The sequence below is a fragment of the Anomaloglossus baeobatrachus genome, chromosome 6, assembly GCF_048569485.1.
Source record: "Anomaloglossus baeobatrachus isolate aAnoBae1 chromosome 6, aAnoBae1.hap1, whole genome shotgun sequence".
NCBI classification, from domain to species: Eukaryota; Metazoa; Chordata; class Amphibia; order Anura; family Aromobatidae; genus Anomaloglossus; species Anomaloglossus baeobatrachus.
The window spans coordinates 233,750,957-233,773,807 of NC_134358.1; the positions used below are offsets into that span (position 1 = coordinate 233,750,957).

At 43.2% G+C, this 22,851-nt stretch overlaps 1 protein-coding gene across 7 annotated transcripts in view; it reads right to left on the reverse strand.

The window, feature by feature from the left end:
- Positions 1–1,340: 1,340 nt before the first annotated feature.
- Positions 1,341–22,851, reverse strand: part of PHACTR1 (phosphatase and actin regulator 1) — a 513,119-nt gene continuing 491,608 nt past the window's right edge. For all 7 annotated transcript variants that reach the window (XM_075314747.1, XM_075314748.1, XM_075314749.1 and 4 more), the window contains 6 exons: positions 20,841–20,997; positions 15,169–15,224; positions 11,686–11,747; positions 9,837–9,977; positions 5,421–5,497; positions 1,341–2,460 (listed from right to left, as the gene is read on the reverse strand). In XM_075314747.1, coding sequence (XP_075170862.1) covers positions 2,445–2,460; positions 5,421–5,497; positions 9,837–9,977; positions 11,686–11,747; positions 15,169–15,224; positions 20,841–20,997 — 509 coding nt within the window. In that variant the 3' untranslated portion in view covers positions 1,341–2,444. The remainder of the gene's footprint in view (positions 2,461–5,420; positions 5,498–9,836; positions 9,978–11,685; positions 11,748–15,168; positions 15,225–20,840; positions 20,998–22,851) is intronic.

Here is a 22,851-nt window from a genome sequence, read left to right on the forward strand (position 1 = left end):
GCGATCACCAGTGATGTCACTCAGTTTATATGTTGGCAATCACAGTGGGAGGTTCCCACGGTCCTCCACCTGTCGCCGCAGGGAGCCTGAACTCAGGGGAAATCAAGTGACCTCAGTAAACTCTGGTTCACAGACCTGCATCTTCTGGCAGAAAACAGCGTTTTTTTGCCAAGAGATGCAAATTTGGTGATGAAATTTTTACACCATATTTCTGCACCCATTCTTCACCACCTGGCAAAAAACTGCATCAAAACCGCATGAGGTTTGATGCGGTTGTGATGCAATTTTTTTTAGCCAGGTGGTGAAGAATGGGTGAAGGAATATGGTGAAAAATTTTAAGCACCAAATCTGCATCTCTTGGCAAAAAAAAACTCCACAATTTTCTGCTAGGAGATGCAGGTGAGCTCACTGAGTTTAATGAGGTCATCTGAGGTTAGGTTACCTGTGGTCATAATTGGAGGAGTCCAGCTGCGATGGCAACTAACCTGAGTGACGGACTGGAGGCCCACAGCGGGTGGTCATGTTCCATGGTTGTGTGCTGTCAGTTCAGATCTAGCAGAGCTGAATCATCGTGGGACCTCGTGGATTGGACTTGCAGAGGTGTTTGGGGGTTAATACAGTGGTGAAAGAGGGTGGATTTTTTTGTATTTTATTCCAAATAAAGGATTTTTTCAGTGTTTATTTACTTACCAATTAGTAATGGGGGTCACATAGACACCTGCCACTATTAATCTAGGGCTTAGTGGCAGCTGTGGGCTGCCATTTAGCTCTGGGAGCTGCAGCTTTCTCTGCACTGGGTATCGTAATGAGGAGATCCTACGCCAATTTTTTTATTTATTTTTATACCACGATAGAAGCGCGTAGCACCTGTGATTGGAAGAGTCAGTCACGCTGTCACTCAGGGTGCGGGTGCGTCTTACTGCAACTAATCACAGGTGCCAGTGGGTAGGGAGAGCAGAGCATATCCAATGAACGTAATGAAAGTAATGTGCGGCCTAGGAAGTGAATGCATTGCCTGGAGGCAGTGTACAGCTGCGACAGTGCCTCGGTAAGTACAGTGCGCCTGTGCCTATCCCTTCTACCACCATTTTTAATCGCTGGATTCTAGTCCTATAGACCTATAAGGGGATTGGAATCCAGCCCGGAATCCAATTGTAAAAATCGGATTACTGGGACTTAATGGTGACTGATTCTCTTTAAAGTTCTTACGCCCCCTCTGACCAAGACTGTTTCCCCAGATCTGCAGGGTTGTACTTCATCAACGTGAATGAAATGGGATGTATGACAATAGTTTCTGCACACTTTTAATGTTTTCCAAACAGAGTAATGTGAACAAAAAGTAGATTTTGAAAAATATTCTTGTTTATTTCTTCATTTCATTTACAAGAAAACTCCATGTTAATATGGACAGGCTCAATTAATGGAGGCTGCTCACCTGGCATAATGGCCGAGTCTGTCTTGACCAACCGTTCCTACTCTATACAGAACAGGCACAATATAATGACAACACGTTCCCAAAGACAAACACAATCAATATCTGCCTTCAGGAAATAAGTTCTGGGATGGAATATGACAGTAGGACTGGTCACATCTGCACCTGATGGTACAGGACTGTAGAAAAAAAGGAAATGAAATGAGCGGCCCCTTCAACTGAAGAGCTGGACGGATAATGAAACCCATGATGCGACTTCCACATGAGCATGGATGCAGAAAGGGCCACAAAGGATCAAAACAAATGAAGCATGACTTTCTTGAAATGGGTTGACATTTCTGTATGCTTTTATTTACTGACCCTGATTACTCTCTTAATGCGGTAATATAATGATTCGAATTCGCTCTCTCGCATAATGAAAAAAATCATGGTTTTGGTGCAAAAGCTACATGATGCTGGTCATTCCAACCCTGTTGTGTCTATAGTTAGATATTTCTGAACGAGCACTCACATCCAGTCACAACAGGCTAAGAAATCAACAACCAGTCTCCAGTATGGAAGATGCGACAGTTCATAAAGGAAAGTAGTGCAAGTCTCTCTTTGTTGCTTATAAAGCCCACATCGATTTGGCTGAAATGCGTGAAGCTGGACTGGCATATGTTTGACAGGTCTTCTTAATCCACTCATGCCCCAGATCTTCCATATGAGCCACCGCTAACACTGACGCAAGATGCTGACACCCGAAGACTTGAGGAAGAACGACTTCTGCTCGGTATGTACATACAGGACAGATCCAGACATTGCCGACATATTGCATTGCACAACGCTTCACATTTTTAAGGTTTAGTGAAGATGGAAATCATCTATGAAGATTATGCAAATTCAATTTTCTTCTTTTGGAAAAACAAGGCAGTTCCAAAGATTTACATTTAAGTATAAGACAAAATAAAGTATCCCAGCACTTGTGGTTCCCTTTTTGAAAACAGTGAAGTATTCAAGTAGAACTTTAATGCTAGGGTCTGTGAAACCTGCAAGAGAGACAGAGGAGAAATGAAGGTCTAGACTCACTACTTATGGCCATCACACGTCAACAGAAAATTTCCATTTATGTGTCTGTAAATAATAGTATAAACATCACAATCTGATGTCCGCACCCGACAATTCTATCGAGAGGAGTGGCGCTACATACATTAGACACTGCTTATCTCATCTCATAGGATCAACACTAGGTTTAGCATAAACTGAATCTTGGGAAAGCTCATGAATAGAAATGAGTGAACCCGCAGATGGTCGAGTCTGGCGAACATGGTCGCGCACTTTAAGCCAGGGTGCATAACTCAGGTCACCAGAGGTCATACCGTTCGAACCCGGGTATGACCTCCGGTGAACTGAGTGACGTCACTGCTGCCAGCCGGGTCCCCTTTGTCAGTGTTTCCCAGAGCCTGGAGAGATCGGACATGTTTTCGGTCTCTCCAGGCTCAGATGTAGCAGAACCAGGACTGTAAAGAGACATTGTGTGGATTACGGCAGAACTTCAAGGGTCTTTTGGGGTTAATAAAGAGGGGAAAGAGGGTGCTGTATTTTATTTCAAATAAAGGATTTTTCTCGGTGTTTGTATTTATTTCTTTTGACTGATAGGATTAGTGATGGGGGGTCTCATAGACCTCTACCTATCACTAATTCTGAGCTTAGTGACAGCTGTGCACTGTCATTAACCCCGATTACCCTGATTGCCACCGCAGAGTAAAACAAAAATTCCGGGGCGGCTGCAGGCTGCTATTCTTAGCCTGAGCGGGTCCCAATAAACATGGGCCTCTCCAGGGTGAGAATACCAGCCCCCAGCTGTCGGCTTTATCTTGGCTGGGTATCAAAATGAGGGGGACCGCACGTCGTTTTTTTTTAAATTATTTGTTTAAATAATACATTTTTTTTTAAAAAAAGCCACGAGGTTTCTCTTATTTTCATACACAGCCAAGATAAGCACATGGCTGGGGGTAGCAGCCTATAGCTGTGGCTTTGTGCTGATATCGGTATACAGGGGGGACCCTACGCTATTTTTTTATTTCTTTATTTTACACTGCATTATAAAGAAGTGCCTGTGATTCCAACTAATCACGTGCTGTTACAGAGGCTGGGGGCGTGGTCTAGCGGCCGCCAATCAGAGCCGCAGGTAGTCGGGGAAAGCAGTGAATATGTATGAGCACTGATGAGCAGACCCGTAAGTAGCGTTACCACTGCAAGGAGGCTCAGTAAGTATATTGGTCCTGCTTTGACCCTTTTTTTTTTTTTTTTATTAAGCGGATGGCTGAACTTGAACTGTAACACAGACTTCCCAGAGAAGTCCGGGTCCAGGACCTGAACACCTACTGTTCAGTACGGATGCCTAACTTTACAGTTCTGGTTCGCTCATCACTGCTCATGAATGGCACAAAAAATATATTCTTTATAGTACGCTTTATTTTATTTGCAGGGCCCTTGTATTGAAGGTCACCAATGCCTATGCATTTCAATACAGCAAACAAAAAGGTATATTACCAGCTAAGGATATGTTTGTCCTGTGGGCTGGGAGCCTTCTTAGTGGCTATGGTGAATCTACACATTGTATAAGCATAGTCTTAAGCGGGCTTTACACGCTGCGACATCGCTAGCATTTGCTGGCGATGTCGAGCGCGATAGCACCCGCCCCGTCGTACTGCAGATATGTGGTGATCGCTGCGGTAGCGAACATTATCGCTACGGCAGCGTCACACGCACATACCTGCTCTGCGACGTCGCTCTGGCCGGTGAACCGCCTCCTTTCTAAGGGGGCAGTTTGTTCGGCGTCAAAGCGACGTCCCACGGCAGGAGTCCAATAGAAGCGGAGGGGTGGAGATGAACAGGACGTAACATCCCGCCCACCTCCTTCCTTCCTCACTGCTGGTGGAGGCAGGTAAGGAGATGTTCGTCGCTCCTGCGGTGTCACACAGAGCGATGTGTGGTGCCGCAGGAACGAGGAACAACATCGCTAATAAGCAGAAAACGATTTTTTGTTTCAGGACGACCTCTCCGCAGCAAACGAATTTGACCGCTTTTGCAATCGTTTAAGGTCGCTCATAAGTGTCACACACTGCGATCTCGTTAATGAAGCCGCATGTGCGTCACAAACACTGTGACCCTGACAATAATTCACTAACGATATCGCAGCGTGTAAAGCCCGCTTTACTCTTAGGCCAGAGTTACACTTGCGAATGCCTTGCGTGTAACTCGCGTGAGTCTCTCATTGCATCACCCGTCATGGCCGCTCACTCTCCGGACAGGAGCATCTCAGTTGCATGGAGATACATGCAGCCGACCTGCTCCTGTCAGGAGAGTATGCAGAGGGCGCAGTCAGACGGCCAGATAACACAGACGACGATCACATCACAATGCATGGCCTGGCCGGTGGCTCTGCTGACCCAAGCATGACAGCTAGTATATTCACACTCCCGTCCGGAGAACTGCCAGCCAGTCCATGCATTGCGATGCGATCTTCATCCGTGGTATAGTGCCATGTGATTGTGTCCTTACACGGACCCTATCCACACAGAATGGCTATTAAAACCTAGTACAATGGATCAATGTATCATGCCATGGCCAAATATTTAAGTACTCCTTCTCAACTGCTTGTTTTTCCCCTCAATCTCCCCCCCCCCGCTTCCTTCACAGACAGCTTTGACTTTATAGAGCAAGAGAAGGGTAGAAATAGAGGGAAAACAAGCATGTGGGAGGCTGCACTTAAATGGTTGGCCCCGCCATGATGCACCTGTACTTGGTTTTATCAGTCATTCTGTGCTGACAGAGCCCCTCCAGCAGCTGATGTGTGTACAGTACAGCATACTCTACTATGCCCTGATATATATTATAAATATAAGTCACCAAAGACTTCTCCAACCTGTATAAATGCTAAAGTGATTCATTTCTCATTTGTATAACAAAGCTAAAAATGAAAAGAAACAATATTTTCTCTCACCTTGTTAAATGCCTACTTAATTCATGAACCTCCATTTCTGTACTTTTAAATTCATTTAGCTCTTTTCGTATGGCTGCCTGGAATGACAAGATAAGTGATACAACATTAATCACACCTTACAGGTGACCATACACGTCAGATACAGTAGTGCTCAAAATAATAGCAGTCCAATATGACTAACCAGATTATTCACTGTTTTTGGTATTATATTACCACATGTCAATTTACCAGTTTGTGGAGTAGATTCTTAGGAACCCCCAGACTCCGCATTCATCATCTCAAGGGTTTTGAGTCTGTGTCTTTGAATAACTATTTGAAAAGAGTGTGTTCAAAATAATAGCAGTGTGGAGTTAAATTAGTGAGATCAATCATTCTGTGAAGAAACCGGTGTGAATCAGGTGGCCCTTATTTAAGGGTGAAGTCATCACATATTGTATATGCATTTCTCCTTGAAAACCTGAGAAATATGGGTCGTTTGAGACATTGTTCAGAAGAACAGCGTACTTTGATTAAAGAGTTGATTAGAAAGGGTGAAACTTAGAAAGAAGTGCAGAGAATGATCGGCTGTTCAGTTAAAATGATCTCCAATGCTTTAAAATGGAAAGCAAAAACAGAGAGACGTGGAAGAAAACGGAAGACAACCATTCAATTGGATGGAAGAATAGCCAGAATGGCAAAGGCTCAGCCAAAGATCAGCTCCAGGATGATCAAAGACAGTCTCAAGTTACCATTAATTACTGTGATAGTTAGGCCAGAGTCACACTTGCGAGTGCCTCGCGTGTAACTCGCGCGAGTCTCTCATTGAATCACCCGGCATGGACTCACACTCTCCGGACAGGAGCGTCTTAGCTTCATAGACATACATGCAACCGACCCGCTCCTGTCAGGAGAGTGCGAGTCCGTGCTGGATGATTCAATGAGAGACTCGCGCGAGTTACACGCGAGGCACTCGCAAGTGTGACTCTGGCCTTAGAAGACACCTGTGTGAAGCTAATCTATTAGCAAGAAGTCCCTGCAAAGTTCAACTGTTAAAAAGAAGACATGTATGGGAATTTGTCAAAGAACACATCAACAGGCCTAAACAGCAATGGAGAATTATTTTGTGGACCAATTAAAGCAAAATTGTTCTTTTTGGGTCCAAGGTCCGCAGACAGTTCAGACAACCGCCAAACCGCAAATTCAAGCCACAGGACACTCTGAAGAGAGTGAAGCATGGTGGTGCAAGCATCGTGATAAGGTGTTGGGCCTATTTACCGCATACCAGGGATCATGGACCCGTTTGCATATATCAACATACTTCAAGAAGTCATGTTGCCTTACGCTGAAGAGGAAATGCCCTTGCAATTGGTGTCTCAACATGACAATGACCCTAAACACCAGGGCTGTGGAGTCGGAGTCGTGGAGTCGGAGTCGGAGCTCATTTTGGTGGAGTCTGAGTCGGAGTCGGTATAAAATGCACCGACTCCGACTCCTAAAATATATAATAAATTGGGGACAGGAGTGCAATGCAGAATGTGCTGAATATTTTACTAAATAATAACATTTAGTATAATGCTTATATTTAAGTGAAAAATTTATTGTAGTACAATGTGAACATCAGACATTTAATTGTTTTTATGATACAATAATCAAGATATTTGGATAGAACATAAAATATTTATTGGAATACAACTTTAGAACACAAAAAACTAATAAATTGTAAATATGTAATATATATATATATATATATATATATATATATATATATATATATACACACAGTGTATATACACACACAAGATATATATGTAATCTACTGTATATTACATAGTGTATTACATATTTACAATTTATTACAGTTTTTTGTGTTCTAAAGTTGTATTCCAATAAATATATTTTATGTTCTATCCAAATATCTTGATTATCGTATCATAAAAATTATTAAATGTCTGATGTTCACATACACATATTCATGTACTACAATAAATTTTTCACCTAACTAAGCAATATATGTAGGAGTCGGAGTCGGAGTCGGAGCCGGAGTCGGAGTCGGTGCAAGAGAATTGTCGGAGTCGGAGTCGGAGTCGAAGGTTTGGCTTACCGACTCCACAGCCCTGCTAAACACACCAGTAACGAGCAAAATCTTAGTTCCAGACCAACAGAATTTAGGTTATGGAGTGGCCAGCCCAATCCCCGAACTTTAATCCGATAGAAAACTTGTGGGGTGACATCAAAAATGCTGTTTCTGATGTAAAGCCAACAAATGCAAATAAATTGTGGGATGTAGCATCATGTGCTGGAATAACAGGAGACAGGTGCCAGACGTTGGATGACTCAGTGCTACATAGATGTGAAGCAGCTCTAAAAAACTGTGATTATACATCTAAATATTAGGTATGTAAAGACAAATGCAAACACTGCTAATTTGTGGAACAGCCCAATGTTCATTTCTTGATATTTTCTGTAAAATAGTTAAAAATTATATACATTTCTCCACATGTTTTGATTTAGATAACAGTGTGCGATGTTCCCAATACATGGAAATAAAAACTATTAGGCTGGACTCAGACGAGCGTATGGCATCCGATGCAATAGCATCGGATGCGATATGCTAATGACTCCCGGCTCAGGCTCTGCTGCGAGCGTGAGCCAAGTGTCATGCGACTGTGACCCAATCCTGCAATCAGGTCACAGCTGTGAAGGTGAGGGCGGGCGCTGCGGAGGAGGGGGAGGGGTTAATCCCCCCATCTCCTCCATTGTCAGCCTGTCCGTATATCGCACTGCACTGGGATAACATCCGAGTGCAGTTCGATGTATCTCTCGCACCTATTCACTTGAATGGGTGGGAGTGATACGGCTCAGGCATGCTGCCGCTTTTCTCGAATCCAGATTTCTGTATGCAAGAAAAGCTGACTAACTGCTCTTCCTCATTGACTAACATAGGTCCGAGTGCAATGCGAGATTTTCTCACATTGCACTCGTCAGATTTTCACGCTCGTGTGAGCGTACCCTTAGAAAGATTTTGGGCTTTATTATTTTGAACACAACCGTACAAATTGGGTGATGCTGGATCTCAACTCAAAAAAGCAAAAAAACTTTCATTTTAGGTTATGTTCCCACTACGAGTTTTTGGCACTGTTTATTTTACCGGTGAGCAAAAAAAAAAAAAGCATTTCAACCCCTTCACTGCCAGGTGTTTGTTTTTTTTCCCCTTCCCTAATGATTTGCGGGTGATTTGAACTTTTGTGGGGGTTTTATTTTTATTTTTTTTACTTTTTACTAAAATTAATAATCCTCTTAGGTGACTTGAAGAAACAATCGTCTGATTGCCTGTTCTATACAGAGCAGTGCATTAGTACTGCTGTCTGTAAATCAGAAATCACAATCTACTGTGAACGTCTACCAGAAGATCTGATGGGCATGATCAGTGTGACATGTTTCCTGTCAGCCGTGAGAGATTGAAAGTGACATTTAACTGGTTAACAGCAGTGGGTGGATCTCCAATCCACCTGCAGCTGTTAAGAGACATATGAGGGCTGATTAGATCAGCCGCCAAGTGCAGGGAAAGTTTCAGGCTTAGTGTGTGAGCCCGAATCAAAGGTAACGACACGGCTGATGACATAAATATTCTTCTTAGGAAACGCGGTATTAATGCATGTATAAAACACTACTGCAGTAATAAAGTGTTGTCAAATTGAAATACCAGGAAGTATCAAAAACAACGCAGCTTTATGTTAAAGGGGTTGGCCACTACTTGGACAACCTCTTCTCATTCCCCAGGGTTGGCTCCATTAAAATATAAAGCTTATACTCCTCTCCTGTGCTGGCACCGTTGCAGCAGTGTGGGGCTCGTACACCGAGGGCTAATGTGAGGATGCAACATCACGCGAGCCCCATGCCCAATCACCACCGCTTCCTCTCCCCACCTTCAGATATTAATCAACAGGAAGTGAGAGCTGTTGCTGTCCTCTCACTTCCTGTTGATGAATTATTTATTCAAAGGTTGGGAGAGAGAAACCGGTGGTGATTGGGCATGGGGCTTGCGTACGTGATGTCGCGTGATGTTGCAACGAATGGTGCAGGCAAAGGAGGTGATTATAAGTTTTTTTTATTTTAACGGCCAAATATGGAGAATGAGAAGGGGTTGTCCAAGTAGTGATCAACTACTTTAAATATGAGATAGCAACAAAAGACAATGTGCTGTGTCAAAAAACACATGTAAAAAAATGAGTAACCTAATTCATCTAATAGAAATGCTTTAAAAAAACCTACATGAAAAACTCCCCAAATATTCATTGTGGGAACATAGCCTTAGGGCAGAAAACGGCAAAGCAAACACAAAGCCCTTTGTGACTCGATGGGTGTCTACATGAACCTGTAGGGCCTCTGTACATTGTACAATATTTCCTGGGTAGGTTATATAAGAAAGGTACAAACTTTATCAGCGGCTGTTAATCGAGTCCACGGTTTGTCTGCCCTCCTGTCATAGTCCTGTGCGTCCGCCACCTCCACATAATCGCTGAAACGAATTAAGATTTTCTTTTCTCGCAGCTCTTCTACAGTAGGTCTCTGGCTGAGCTGTAGACAAGAAATATGGTGAAAGATTGCTACATTACTCAAGTATTACTATGCTGAGCACATGGAGCTGCACATGGAACCAATCACATCCGCAAGTAGACTGCTGACCATGAAAAGAGCGATCAGTGTGTATTGGGCTGGTAATAGTACCACATACAAATGACCGCATAGACAGTAGTACCAAGAGGCCAACACACAGACTGGATAATACCCCAGCAAAGCAACGTGTGGGAGTTATTGCAAGAACTATTAATTGTGTGATGAGCATTCATTGCATCATGAGCATAGATATTACTTTCCAGGCACAACTTTTTCTTCATGTAAAAAAATACAATTGACATATTTTGGAAAAAAAGTTTTTACGGCACATTCACACATCATGTTCCAATGTTTCACCCACAAAATAATGGATCATTTTTCTCCAATTTGGCATCCATTTTGCTTGCATTTTTCTCATTCATTTGGAAAGGATTGCCATAGACTTAAATGGCCATTCAGATCCATTAAAAAACGCCATGAAAATGCTGAAAAATGGGCAAGAGAGAAGGTTTTGACTGCATTAAAAAAATGCTATGTGTGAACATAGCCTTAAAGAGGTTTTATTGTTTTGCAAATCTGTAGTTTTTTTTTTTTTAAAAAAAAAAAAGAAGAAATTCCCATCAAAATAAAAACAAAACAAAAAAAATACAGCCTTAGGGCTCATGCGCCCGAACTGATGAATATTCTGCAGCAATTTGACAGCACATGTGCGCTTCAAATCGCTGCAGAAACACTGTGTAATGGATGCACTTTTTTTGTAGAAAAAAGCCGATTTCATGCGCTCTGGCTGCTGCCCCCACCATAGACAGAGCGGGAGCTGCATCCAAAGCGCACGGAATAATTGACATGCTCATTTTATGCACTGACGCGGCTGTAACAAGCCACGTATGCGCAAGTTTGTCCCGGCTTCAGAGGGTGCACTGCACATAATCTCGCGGATACACGGCTCGTTACGGCTGTGTCAGTGCGCCTCAGAAGGTGGGTGTACTTGTCCCAGCATCAGAGGACGCACTGCACATAATCTGAAGTCTTCTGCACGTCTAACCATGTGCAGTGACCCCTCTGAAGCCGGGAAGCGTACACTCAGCTACAGAGGAACACTGCACATTACCGGAAGTCCAGAAAACTTTGGATTATGCATAGTACGTCCTCTGAAGCCCGGGACAAGTACACCCACCTTCTGAGGCGCACTGACGTAACACGCCGTGCATGCGCAAATTTTCCAGGAGCTAGTGGTGACGCCCACAGGTTAGGAAGGCAATTTGGACATGACAATGTAAATGCTGCTTGCTTGGAGGGTATAAGGGACCCGACAGGTCCCCTCTAAGTTTTTTAAGGTATCTTCCTTGCGTCTTTTTAGATTTCCATTGTATAGTATGGAGCATCTTCATAGCGGAATACCCTTACAGAATAGACATGGTAGTTCTTAACGCTTGGCGGTTTTGAAGGCATGGAGCATTTAAAAGATGTCCAAAAGCCTGACCATATTAACAGCAAGTCTTTTATTTATATAGAAATCAGTAGGCATTTACTGATTTACTAATATGTGGCCAATTTTACATTTTAGATGGAAATGCTCTCTAAATTGCAATGGAATCATCTGATATGATGATCATTACAGCAGCCTCTAGACATCCAGCCTCTATATAAGAACTATCCACAATCTCACCTTGCGTGTAAGTCTTCTTTTGATCTCTCGCTTTTCCTCCTGTTCTTCTTGTTCATTACGAGCTGTAAATTGGAAGAAGCGTTAAACTCAACAATTCTGTCATTTCATAAAGATCTGCAAACAATTTATCTTCCTGGCAAATAATTTAGTTCATTGGCCTAAATGCATATAATTTGCATCTAAGTAAAACTACCTTAAATCTCCCTGCAGGGGGTTTACAGAGACCCCCCCAACTGTAAGGGGTCGTGCGCACGTTGCGTAATAGCATGCATTTACTCTGCGTATTGCACTGCAGCGTAAATGCATGCGTCCTGCGTCCCCAGCACAATCTATGTAGATTGTGCATAATCCGTGCGCACGTTACTTTTATTAACATAGCGATTTGGGTGCTAAAATTTTGACCCAAATCCGTGCGTTCATAAAAGCAGCATGTTAATTATTCCATACGCTTTGGATGCAGCTCCCACTCTGTCTATGGTGGGGGCAGTAGCCATAACGCATGAAATCGGCATGTAATCTGCTGAAACACTGCCTCCATTACGCAGTGTTTCTGCGGCGATTTGAAACGCACATGTGCTGTCACATCGCTGCAGAAATTTCAGCATTTACATGCGAACATAGCCTTATGATGTCACATAATTAAGCTCCAAACGTGTCAATTACACTTAAAGTGAACCTTTCAGGTGCACTATGCACCCACAACTCCAAGCAGTTCTGGGTGCATATTGCACCTGACAGTATTTCAAAGATCTTTTATCATATGCGAATGAGTCCAGCAACTAGTCACAAGGATGTTACTTCACCTGGCTATTCGGCCCCTTAGCATGTTAGTATGCCCTTGTGGGTGTGCGAACATGCTAATGAATGCACAGTGTCAGAGGATAGTCGCACTCACCTCTCTGCTGCCATCGCATCTGACAGTGGACTTCAGCTAAGTACGCATGATCCTAGACGTTCGGTCATGCGCACTACATAGGTTTGAAGCCAGGACTCATACACCTGGCTTTATAGTGCGCATGACTGAAAGTCCTGGGATCATGTGCACTGAGCCGAAATATAGGACTCGAAGACGATGGCAGCAGATAGGCGAGTGCGACTATCCTGTCAAGCTGTGCAGGGGAAGTAACACCCTCATGACTAGTCACTGACCTCATTAGCATATCACATGGGATCTTTAGAAATACTTTTCTAGAGATCTCTTTATCTATGCTAGTGTATACAGGGACGGTTAGGCAGAGATTAGCAATATGCACCCAGAAGTGCTCGTGGATCTGGGTGCATATTGCACTGGACTGGTTTCTTTAAAGAAGTTTTTTGCTTTTAGAAAACTATTGTCGTTAGACAGTGTTCTGTGTAAAACAATAAAATGCGCTTTACTCACCCTTCTCAGGTCCAGCAAGAGACTCTGCCACTGCCCCAGTTTCTGTTTGTCTACAAAACTAACATTATCTCCACAGTCAATGTAGATGGAAAAAGCTGCTGAGCTCAGTGATTGTACTTTTCACCCTCTTAGTCAATCACTAGTCTCAGTGGCTTGCACAGAGTTGCTGAGCACTTTGGCTGCAACGCTGGTGATATGGCATCAGTGATGCAGACAATCAACAATAATAATAATAATAATTTTATTCATTTATATAGCGCTATTAATTCCACAGCGCTTTACATACAATGGCAACCCTGTCCCCATTGGGGCTCACAATCTAGAGTCCCTATCTGTATGTCTTTGGAGTGTGGGAGGAAACCGGTGTACCCGGAGGAAACCCACGCAAACACGGGGAGAACATACAAACTCCTTGCAGAATAAATTTCGTTCAACTTCACAATTGTGTCCCACTTGTTGTTGATTCTCCACCATAACATTAAATTATTTATCTTTATATTTGAAGCCTGAAATGTGGGAAAAGGTTGAAAAATTCAAAGGGGGTGAATACTTTCGCAAGGCACTGTATGCAGGGACAGTTGGAAGCTTACATACAGGTGGATGGACTGCAGTAATAGAGCATTTTATGGTGGTAGCTTTGGTTTAAATTGGGAAACCCTGATGACAGTTTCCCTTTAAAGAAAACCTGTCAGGTCCCATATGCATTCTGACCTACAAGCAGGGTGTGGCCTAGAAACCCCTTCCTACCCATCCTTGTGTTGTAATATTGTGTAATATGAATGTATAAAAATAGTTTTATTACTTACATGTTCCCTATATGAATGAGCAGGGGCTCTAGCCCCATGGGTGTCACATCGCCCCGTGGGCGTTTGCATGCTTTTCAAGGTATCACTCCCCTGTGGATGTAGTACCATGGATTTACCCGTCGCTCCTTGACATCCCGTGCGTGCGCGCTTGCCATTCCTGCAGCCTTGTTATCTGTGTACTTGCTTGTTGGCTTCAGACGTAATTTGCGCATGACTGGACCCGAAGGAGTCTTCTGAGCATGCGCAGTGCACGTCTGAAGCCGACAAGCAAGTACCCAGATAACAAGGCTGGGGGAATGGTAAGTGCGCACGCATGGGATCACAAGGAGCTGACCGTGACGTCGTTCATGTAAATCTATGGTATCATGCCCACAGGGGCGTGATACCACAGTAAGCATGCAAACGCCCACGGGGCGATGCGACACCCTGGGGACTAGACCCTCAGCTTATTTATATAAGGAACATGTAAGTTATAAAACTTTTTTTACACATTCATATTACACACTATTACAACACAGGGATGGGTAGGAAGGGGTTACTAGGCCACACATCACCCTGCATGTAGGTCAGAACGCATATGGGACCTGACAGGTTGCCTTTAACTCATCCACATGCGGTGTTTTTTTTTCTGTGCAGCACCCATGCATGCAGAAATTGGCTTTTCTTGCGTTTTCTTTAACTTCCCAGTTGCAGAAATACACTTTTTTGGTGCAGAATTTCCACATTCTTTTCAATAGGGACCATTAAATCCGCAGGTTAAACAGATGGATTGGCATTGCTGCATTTCTGCATCAAAAATGCATGAATAAGTGCCAAAAATATGTAAGGATTTCTCATGCAGACACACTGTGGACTTCAATTTACAAATCCACAAGGAAAATCTGCAATGAGTGAACTTAGCCTAAAACAGCTTTTCTAGCTCCCAGACATGTCTTTTCCCATAATTCTACACTGTCTCACTCCTCTGTTAATCTTCCTAAAAATGTGTGAATTAACTGACAACTGGGTGTTATTCTTTCCCTAGTCAAAAGGGTGTGTCCCTATACAATCTGATACTGACAGCATTGATTGAACAATGTCAGGCTCAGTAGGACACACCCATGAGTGGTAACGCCCAGATGTCAATTTATTCATCATTTCTAACAGTACAAATCAGTTTGATAATAAGTATTATATCATGACATATACAATTATTACTAAGACATACATGTAGGGAGAGCTGACGGGTCCCCTTTAAGACATGTCCGCTGTTTTTACACATCAACTTTGTCAGGATAGAAAGGCATTATTACTCACGTTTCAGAATATTTCTTTGTTCCAACTCTTCCGCTGTTGGCCTTTGGCTCAGTCGCCTGCGAAAAAAGGTTGAGATCTTCTTAACCATATTTGCCTGTTTACGTCTGCTGTTTTATAGCTACTAGACTTGCACTACAATGGGTGTGACTATAAAGCCCATGATATAGACAGTCACTCGGATTCTGAAAGGCCCTGCTGGTAAGTCATTGCTATTTGCAGTTGATAGATATTAGTGTCTTAACACGACATTACAACATTTCCTTCACTTGCCACAGAACTTCCTGAGTTTCATAATGTTGTGACTGGTGTGTTTTCTGTTCAAATAGATGGCTATAAAAGCATAACAATAAGGCACAGGTTCAACAATACAGCATTGTGCGGATCATGGCTTTATCACCTAGTGTTATACAGTACACTATGTCATTTTTGCTCTTACAGCGCCTATACACAGATAGCTGTCGGTCAAATGCTACACTGACCAGCAAAAGGGTAAGGCCTAATGCGTATGCTGCGTTATTTGCCACATTTTTAGGGTGCAGTTTGGGTCACCAAACTTCATGCATTTCCTTCCTCAGCAAAGTTTATGAGATTTAATTTTTGCTGTGCACATGTTGCCACTTTTTTCAGCTGCATCTTTGCGGTGACCACCAGCCTGCAGCCGCCCAGGATTGTCACATCAATTAGCTGTGGCAATCTCAGCACTTTACTCGGCTCTTCCAGATTGCCCTGATGCGTTGGCAATCAGGGTAATAAGGGGTTAATGGAAGTTCACAGCTGCCACTAAGCCCTAGATTAACAATGGGAGGAGTCTATGAGACCCCCAATCACTAATCTGTAAGTGAAAAGAAATAAACACAAACGCCCCAAAAATCCTTTATTTGCAATAAGATACAAAAAACAACCTTTCACCTATTTATTAACCCCCAAAACACACAGGTCCGACCTAATCCACACAAGGTCCCACGACGATTCCCGCTCTGCTACATCTGAATTTACACCAAGCAGCCATAGAAAATGACCGACTGCTGTGAGGTTCAGGCAGAGACTAAGTGAGCCGCACGATCAGTGGTGACGTGACTCAGGTTAGCCGTGGCCACAGTTGGAGGTTCCCACGGCCCTCCACCTGTGACAGCAGGTAACCTGACCTCAGTGGACCACAATGAACTTAGGTGACCTGAGGTCGTTACCTGCGGTCACAGGTGGAGGACCAGGGAACCTCCAGCTGTGGCCTCAGCTAACCTGAGTGACGTTACCGTTGATCACTGCTAAGTCTCTGCCTGAAGTTCACAGCAGGTGGGTCATGTGCCATGATCGTGCACTGTGACTTTAGATGTAGCAGAGCTGGAATCATCGTTGGACCTCATGAGGATTACGTTGGACCTGCAGGGGTGTTTGGGGGGTTAATAAAGTGGTGAAAGAGGGTGGTTTTTGTACTTTATTTCAATTAAATGATTTCTTGGGTGTTTGTGTTTATTTCTGTTCCCTTACAGATTAGTAATGGGGGGATCTCAAAGATGCCTTCCATTACTAATCTAAGGCTTAGTGGCAGCAGTGAGCTGATATTAACCTCTTATTACCCCGAATGCCACCACACCAGGGCAATCGGGAAGAGCTGGGTAAAGTGCCGGGACTGTCGCATCTAATGAATGTGGCAATCCTGGGTGGCTACTATTTTTAGGTAAGTATAGCGTGCTTGCTTCATTATTTTTCTCTTTAGTTTTACATTATATCTTTTTTTAATTCCCTAGTGGAGTGCCGGATCCGGATCAATACCTGGAATTCCCTGAAAATTCTGGCCTGTGCCCAACACTCGGGTGCCTTTGAATATGCGGGGGTCAGACTTTTCAGTCCGCCCATCACTATTTCTCAACCACTGAATAGAAAATCGCATTGTCAAAAAGCATCCAAAAACACATAAAAAAACATGCTTTCTTGGATGCATTTTTGAGCCCCAGGCTGCGTTTCTATGACCACAGGATAACATTCTGTGGTCACGACAAAAATGCAGAGTGCGGACACAACCTAACAATGTTTTGAGCTTCTGACTTTCAGATTCCATATCTCACCATACAGGTTTCAGCATGAGCCTACCATCATTTTATAGACAACCATCTTGGCTATCTCATGCATAAATTTGACTTGCAATTATTTAGCATATGACTAGTTATGCAGAAAAGATAAACAGCATCATCCAGGTCATCGATAACGGTCTCTCGGCCAAAAAAATTGCCAAACTGCCTCATGTGAGTGCCATGACAGCTGGAAGAACTCGAAATTAAGTCAATTGATAGACTCAAAACCGAAGAGGTGGATGTCCAGGAAAAATATCAGAGTCAACAAGTCGGCTCATCACAAGGTTCATCAGTTCTGGCGCTATAAACATTTCAGTGGAGGTTTCTCATATGCTTCGTAATAGTGAGATCACAGACGTCCATGCAAACACCGTGTGATGCATTTGAAACTAAAGGTACCGTCAGACTAAGCGACGCTCCAGCGATCCCACCAGCAACCTGACCTGGCAGGGATCGCTGGAGCGTCGCTACACGGGTTGCTGGTGAGCTGTCAAACAGGCAGATCTCACCAGCAACCAGTGACCAGCCCCCAGCCAGCAGCGACGCGTGGAAGCGATGCTGCGCTTGGTAACTAAGGTAAATATCGGTTAACCAACCCGATATTTACCTTGGTTACCAGCGCACACCGCTTAGCGCTGGCTCCCTGCACTCCTAGCCAGAGTACACATCGGGTTAATTACCCGATGTGTACTCCGGCTACGTGTGCAGAGAGCAGGGATCCGGCACTGACAGCTGAGAGCGGCGGACGCTGGTAACGAAGGTAAATATCGATTAACCAAGGAAAGGGCTTCTTGGTTACCCGATATTTACCTTGGTTACCAGCGCACACCGCTTAGCGCTGGCTCCCTGCACTCCTAGCCAGAGTACACATCGGGTTAATTACCCGATGTGTAGTCTGGCTATGTGTGCAGGGAGCAGGGAGCCGGCATTGACAGCGTGAGAGCGGCGGACGCTGTTAACGAAGGTAAATATCGATTAACCAAGGAAAGGGCTTCTTGGTTACCCGATATTTACCTTGGTTACCAGCGCACACCGCTTAGCGCTGGCTCCCTGCACTCCTAGCCAGAGTACACATCGGGTTAATTACCCGATGTGTAGTCTGGCTATGTGTGCAGGGAGCAGGGAGCCGGCATTGACAGCGTGAGAGCGGCGGACGCTGGTAACGAAGGTAAATATCGATTAACCAAGGAAAGGGCTTCTTGGTTACCCGATATTTACCTTTGTTACTAGCGTCCGCAGAAGCCGGCTCCTGCTGCCTGCACATTCAGTTGTTGCTCTCTCGCTGTCACACACAGCGATGTGTGCTTCACAGCGGGAGAGCAACAACTAAAAAATGGTCCAGGACATTCAGCAACAACCAGCGACCTCACAGCAGGGGCCAGGTTGTTGCTGGATGTCACACACAGCAACATCGCTAGCAACATCGCTGCTACGTAACAAAAGTCGTGCCTCAGCAGCGATGTTGCTAGCGATGTTGCTTAGTGAGACGTGGCCTTAACAGATTGAGAAGCTAAAGGAACTGTCAAGTTCAGTGGAGGAAGCCTACTGATGAGACAGCCTATTGATATGGGTTTGTTTCACTGCCAAAAGCGTTGGATACTTGACCAGGGTCAATGGTGATTCCAGTGCTGAGCTATGTGTGAGTGTCCTACAAGATGAGTTACTTTGTACACCTGAGTACTATGGGTATGATAAAGACGACATAGAGCGTGTTCCCGCAGGACAATAACCAGAAGCATACATCAAGATTGGCGAAGAAATGGGTCAATGACATTGAAGTAGATTTGCTGGTTTGGCCCCTCAGTTCCAAGAACTCAACCCAATCGTACATTTGTGGGTAAAGTTGATGAAATAGCTGGATACAGCATTTCACAAAAGTGAGTACACCCCTCACATTTTTGCAAATATTTTATTTTATATTTTAATGGGATAACAGTGCAGGCATAACACTTTGATACAATATAATGTAATAAGTGTACAGCTTGTATAACTGTAAATTTGGAGTTCTCTCTAAATAACTCAACACACGGCCATTAATATCTAAACTGCTGGCAACAAAAGTGAGTACACACCTAAGTGAAAATGGCCAAATTGTGCCCAAAGAGTCAATATTTTGTGTGGCCACCATTATTTTCAAAAACTGCTGTAACTCTCTTGGGCTCGGAGTTCAGTACAGTTTCACAGAAGCCATCCTCCATGATGTGTTAGCAGTGCCCTCTGAAGGGCGTTTCACTAAATGCGTCTTTAGAAGAGGCCTTCTGAAAAAGCATTTAGCGAAACGCGTTTCAAGGGGCACTGCTAACACGTGGCCTGGTAATTGCATCTTCTGATTGATGTTCAGTTGATGTTCATTTGTTTGTGTTTTGAGATACCAAGTAATTATTCCTACTGTGATCATGCAACTTTGCCACTGCTATGTATGATGAATGCACTTTTTTACATACTGCAGTATCATTTATTTACTAAACCACCTCTTTGCACTTACTTTTTTACTTTGTTTAAATGAGTCCTCGTACAGGATCTTCTAGAATAAAAACTATATTGTTGACTGACTGCCATCTAGTGATTTATCTTGGTTTTGCCTTAAACTGAATTCCATTTAAACGCCTGTAGATAATCTGACTGTGAACGACTCCTCAAATAACATACACATTTGTACCAGTCACGTGTTAACTGTTTTTTCTTGTTTCACATCCCCATTATTTTATTAAACTTTGTTTCATTCTTTCTGTCTTATAAATATTGAAATACTAAAATTAACATTTTTTTTTTAAATATATTTGTCGGCTCATTTATAGGAAGCACGTATGAATTGATCAGATTATGTACAGTTTTGGCCTTTTTGGTGTCACATGCTAAATAATTGCAAGTCACATTTATGTATGAGATAACCAAGAAAATAGTCTCTAAAATGATGGGAGTCTCATGCTCAAAGCTGTAGTGGATGGTGAGCTATGGAGCCTGAAAGTCAAACGTTCAACACATTGTTACCCTTTTGCTCATCAATGTATTTTAGACAATAGCCACCACTCTCAACCCATCCCTTTATAAGTGTATGCTCAGTGCTGCCAAGTTCTAAATTCTAAATAGAGAAAGTCAAAATTCCAACAGTGAAGGAAAAGAGAGATGGTACATCAGGCATCTTGCCAGCTCCATAATGCTGGAGGAAAAGAGGCTTCAGAACAGGAATAATATTTTCTAGTTCAAAAGTACTGTTCTCCATCAATAATGTAGCACAAAGCAGATATTAAGTGAAGGCGACAACGGCGTCAGCATCTCACAACACTACCATTATGGACAAGCGCTGAAAAGGTGGGCAGCTACTAAATCCTCGACTTCCTGTCAAAGAACATATATTTATTATACAGGGGGGAGCTCAATGTATAGAGATTTCTACATCATCCTGCTTTGTGATGAAAAAGTGCTTTTTGTGCCATTCATCAAAGGGGTTAACATATACGGCATACATGTGGAATGTGCACTTTGATTTACCTACAATATCCAAAGAATACTGCCAAGTCAGTATGACGTAATGCCGGGTATGACTCCATCATAGGACCGACCTTCCAAGCATTTCACTTTACAATACAAGGAACCCACCTAGTGAGCTTAGTCCCGATCTGCTGCCTCAGTTCCAGCCTCTCTTCATCCGTCTGCATGGGCAGGATGTTCTTCTCCTCTAACTCTCTCTTGGACGGTCTGTTGCTTAACTTGATTGCCAAAGAATCCTTCCTGAGAACCTTTAATGCCAGCGAACCTTGGGAAATAAGAGAATAAACAATCTGCTAATTGGCTTTAGGAAACTAAGGATCTGGATAGATTATCCCGGTGCTTGGTTTCCGAGTCCCCATATATCATGGTAGAACAAATGGTGCATAAATTACATATTCCTTGGATTTATCAAGTGACTCACTAGAACAATACGGTGAGAAAAATGAGCCTCAGGTATGTTCTCCTGACATAGGGCACACAATGAATGTCATCAATGGAAGAAGTCATTTTCTAGGCTAAATCAGTCAGACACCATAAAATCTACCGCTGAGAGTGGAAAATCTTATGGATGACGAAGGACAACCATCCCGAAACAACGTGTCTGCAAATTGAGCTTCTGATCTGGCATAAATCCTAGGTCATAGGAAAAGGCTTGTTAAAGGGCCACTTTTGACTTTTAGGGTCGCTACCTCCAATAGGTGACATTAGAGTTCGTCTCCTTCCTCCCTTAAGAGACAATGTGAATATTACCCAGAGGAGCATTGCAGCTATAAGACTCCTCACCACTGACAGCCAGATTGGTTAGTCAGTCTCTGCAATGAGAAAAGTTTTCCCCTTAGGATGCAGAGGTATCAGCCATACTCGGACCCTAGTAATTACCAGGGTTTCTTCTCTGGACTATAACTTTTCTGTCCTACAACCTGTGTAATTTTTTTTACTATTTTATTACTGAATATCATTTTTTAGCAATTATTGGCTATTTTTACAGTCTTTATTTTTAAGAATATAAGAAACAAAAACATTGACCAGATCAGTAATAACAATCAAACAAACATCAAGTGGTGGCAGGAGAGGGAATATATATGAACAGTAAAGGTATGAGCCAGGAGGAAAGGGGGAGTCTTACTAACAGTTATGTTTTATAATAAACTTTTATATGTGAATATAATAGAATAATTGGTTTCAGACTCTATAGGCATAAACCTATCTTTTGTCAATTTTTGCCATCTTTATCATTGTCATTATTACCCCTCTGCTGTGATATCATATGGACATCATAAGCATGTCAGAGGTCGTCAGTTGAAAAATAGAATCTCGGACAGACTTGGAGCTAGCCACTACATATTGTAGGTCCCAGAAGAACCCTGGCCTTCATCCACTAAGAGGGGATCTGGACTTACAACAGGGCCCCTTGGGTTGTATGTTCGGAGGAGTGAGCATGAGGCAAGAGTGGTGAAACAGACAGGTTAGTAACCGGAAGAACAGAATCGGGGACAGAATCAGGAGACAAAACTGTAATCAGGAAAATAACCAAGTGAGATACGATAAGATCAGTTGAGAGCAAAGTCAGACAAGCCAGAGTCAAAGTCAGGAGGGATTGTGGAGAATATTATGTGAGCAAAAAAACCCTAATCAAAATCAGGGTATCAGCAGATACAGCACCCGACATGTGTGAGGCAACCAAACACAAGGTATGGCAACCCCCCACAGAGACTGCTGGAAGTTTAAGTAGAGTGTGGTGCCCCATTGACCATAGTAGGGAGCTTATTACAACTGTTGAGCTGTTGCACAGCACATTCACCCACTCTGTATACAGGTCACAGCAATATCCGTATTCTTGGGTGGACAGCGCTTGCACCATCTAGTGCCATTGACATCTCCTCCATCATGATCACCGCAGCGCAGAGTGAATATGATGGTGCCTTGTGGAAGAAAAAAAGTCCAAGAAGGAATATAAAAGGTGCTTCACCCACATGTAAAGGCAGCCTTATCTTTGTATTCTGGAGCAGACATATCACTGCATTTATCATCTCAGTATTGTGACTTTAGTTTGTTTATTTGGTTGACCTTTTAAAAACAATCATCACTCCCAGCCACAGTTTCTTATAACGTAACAATC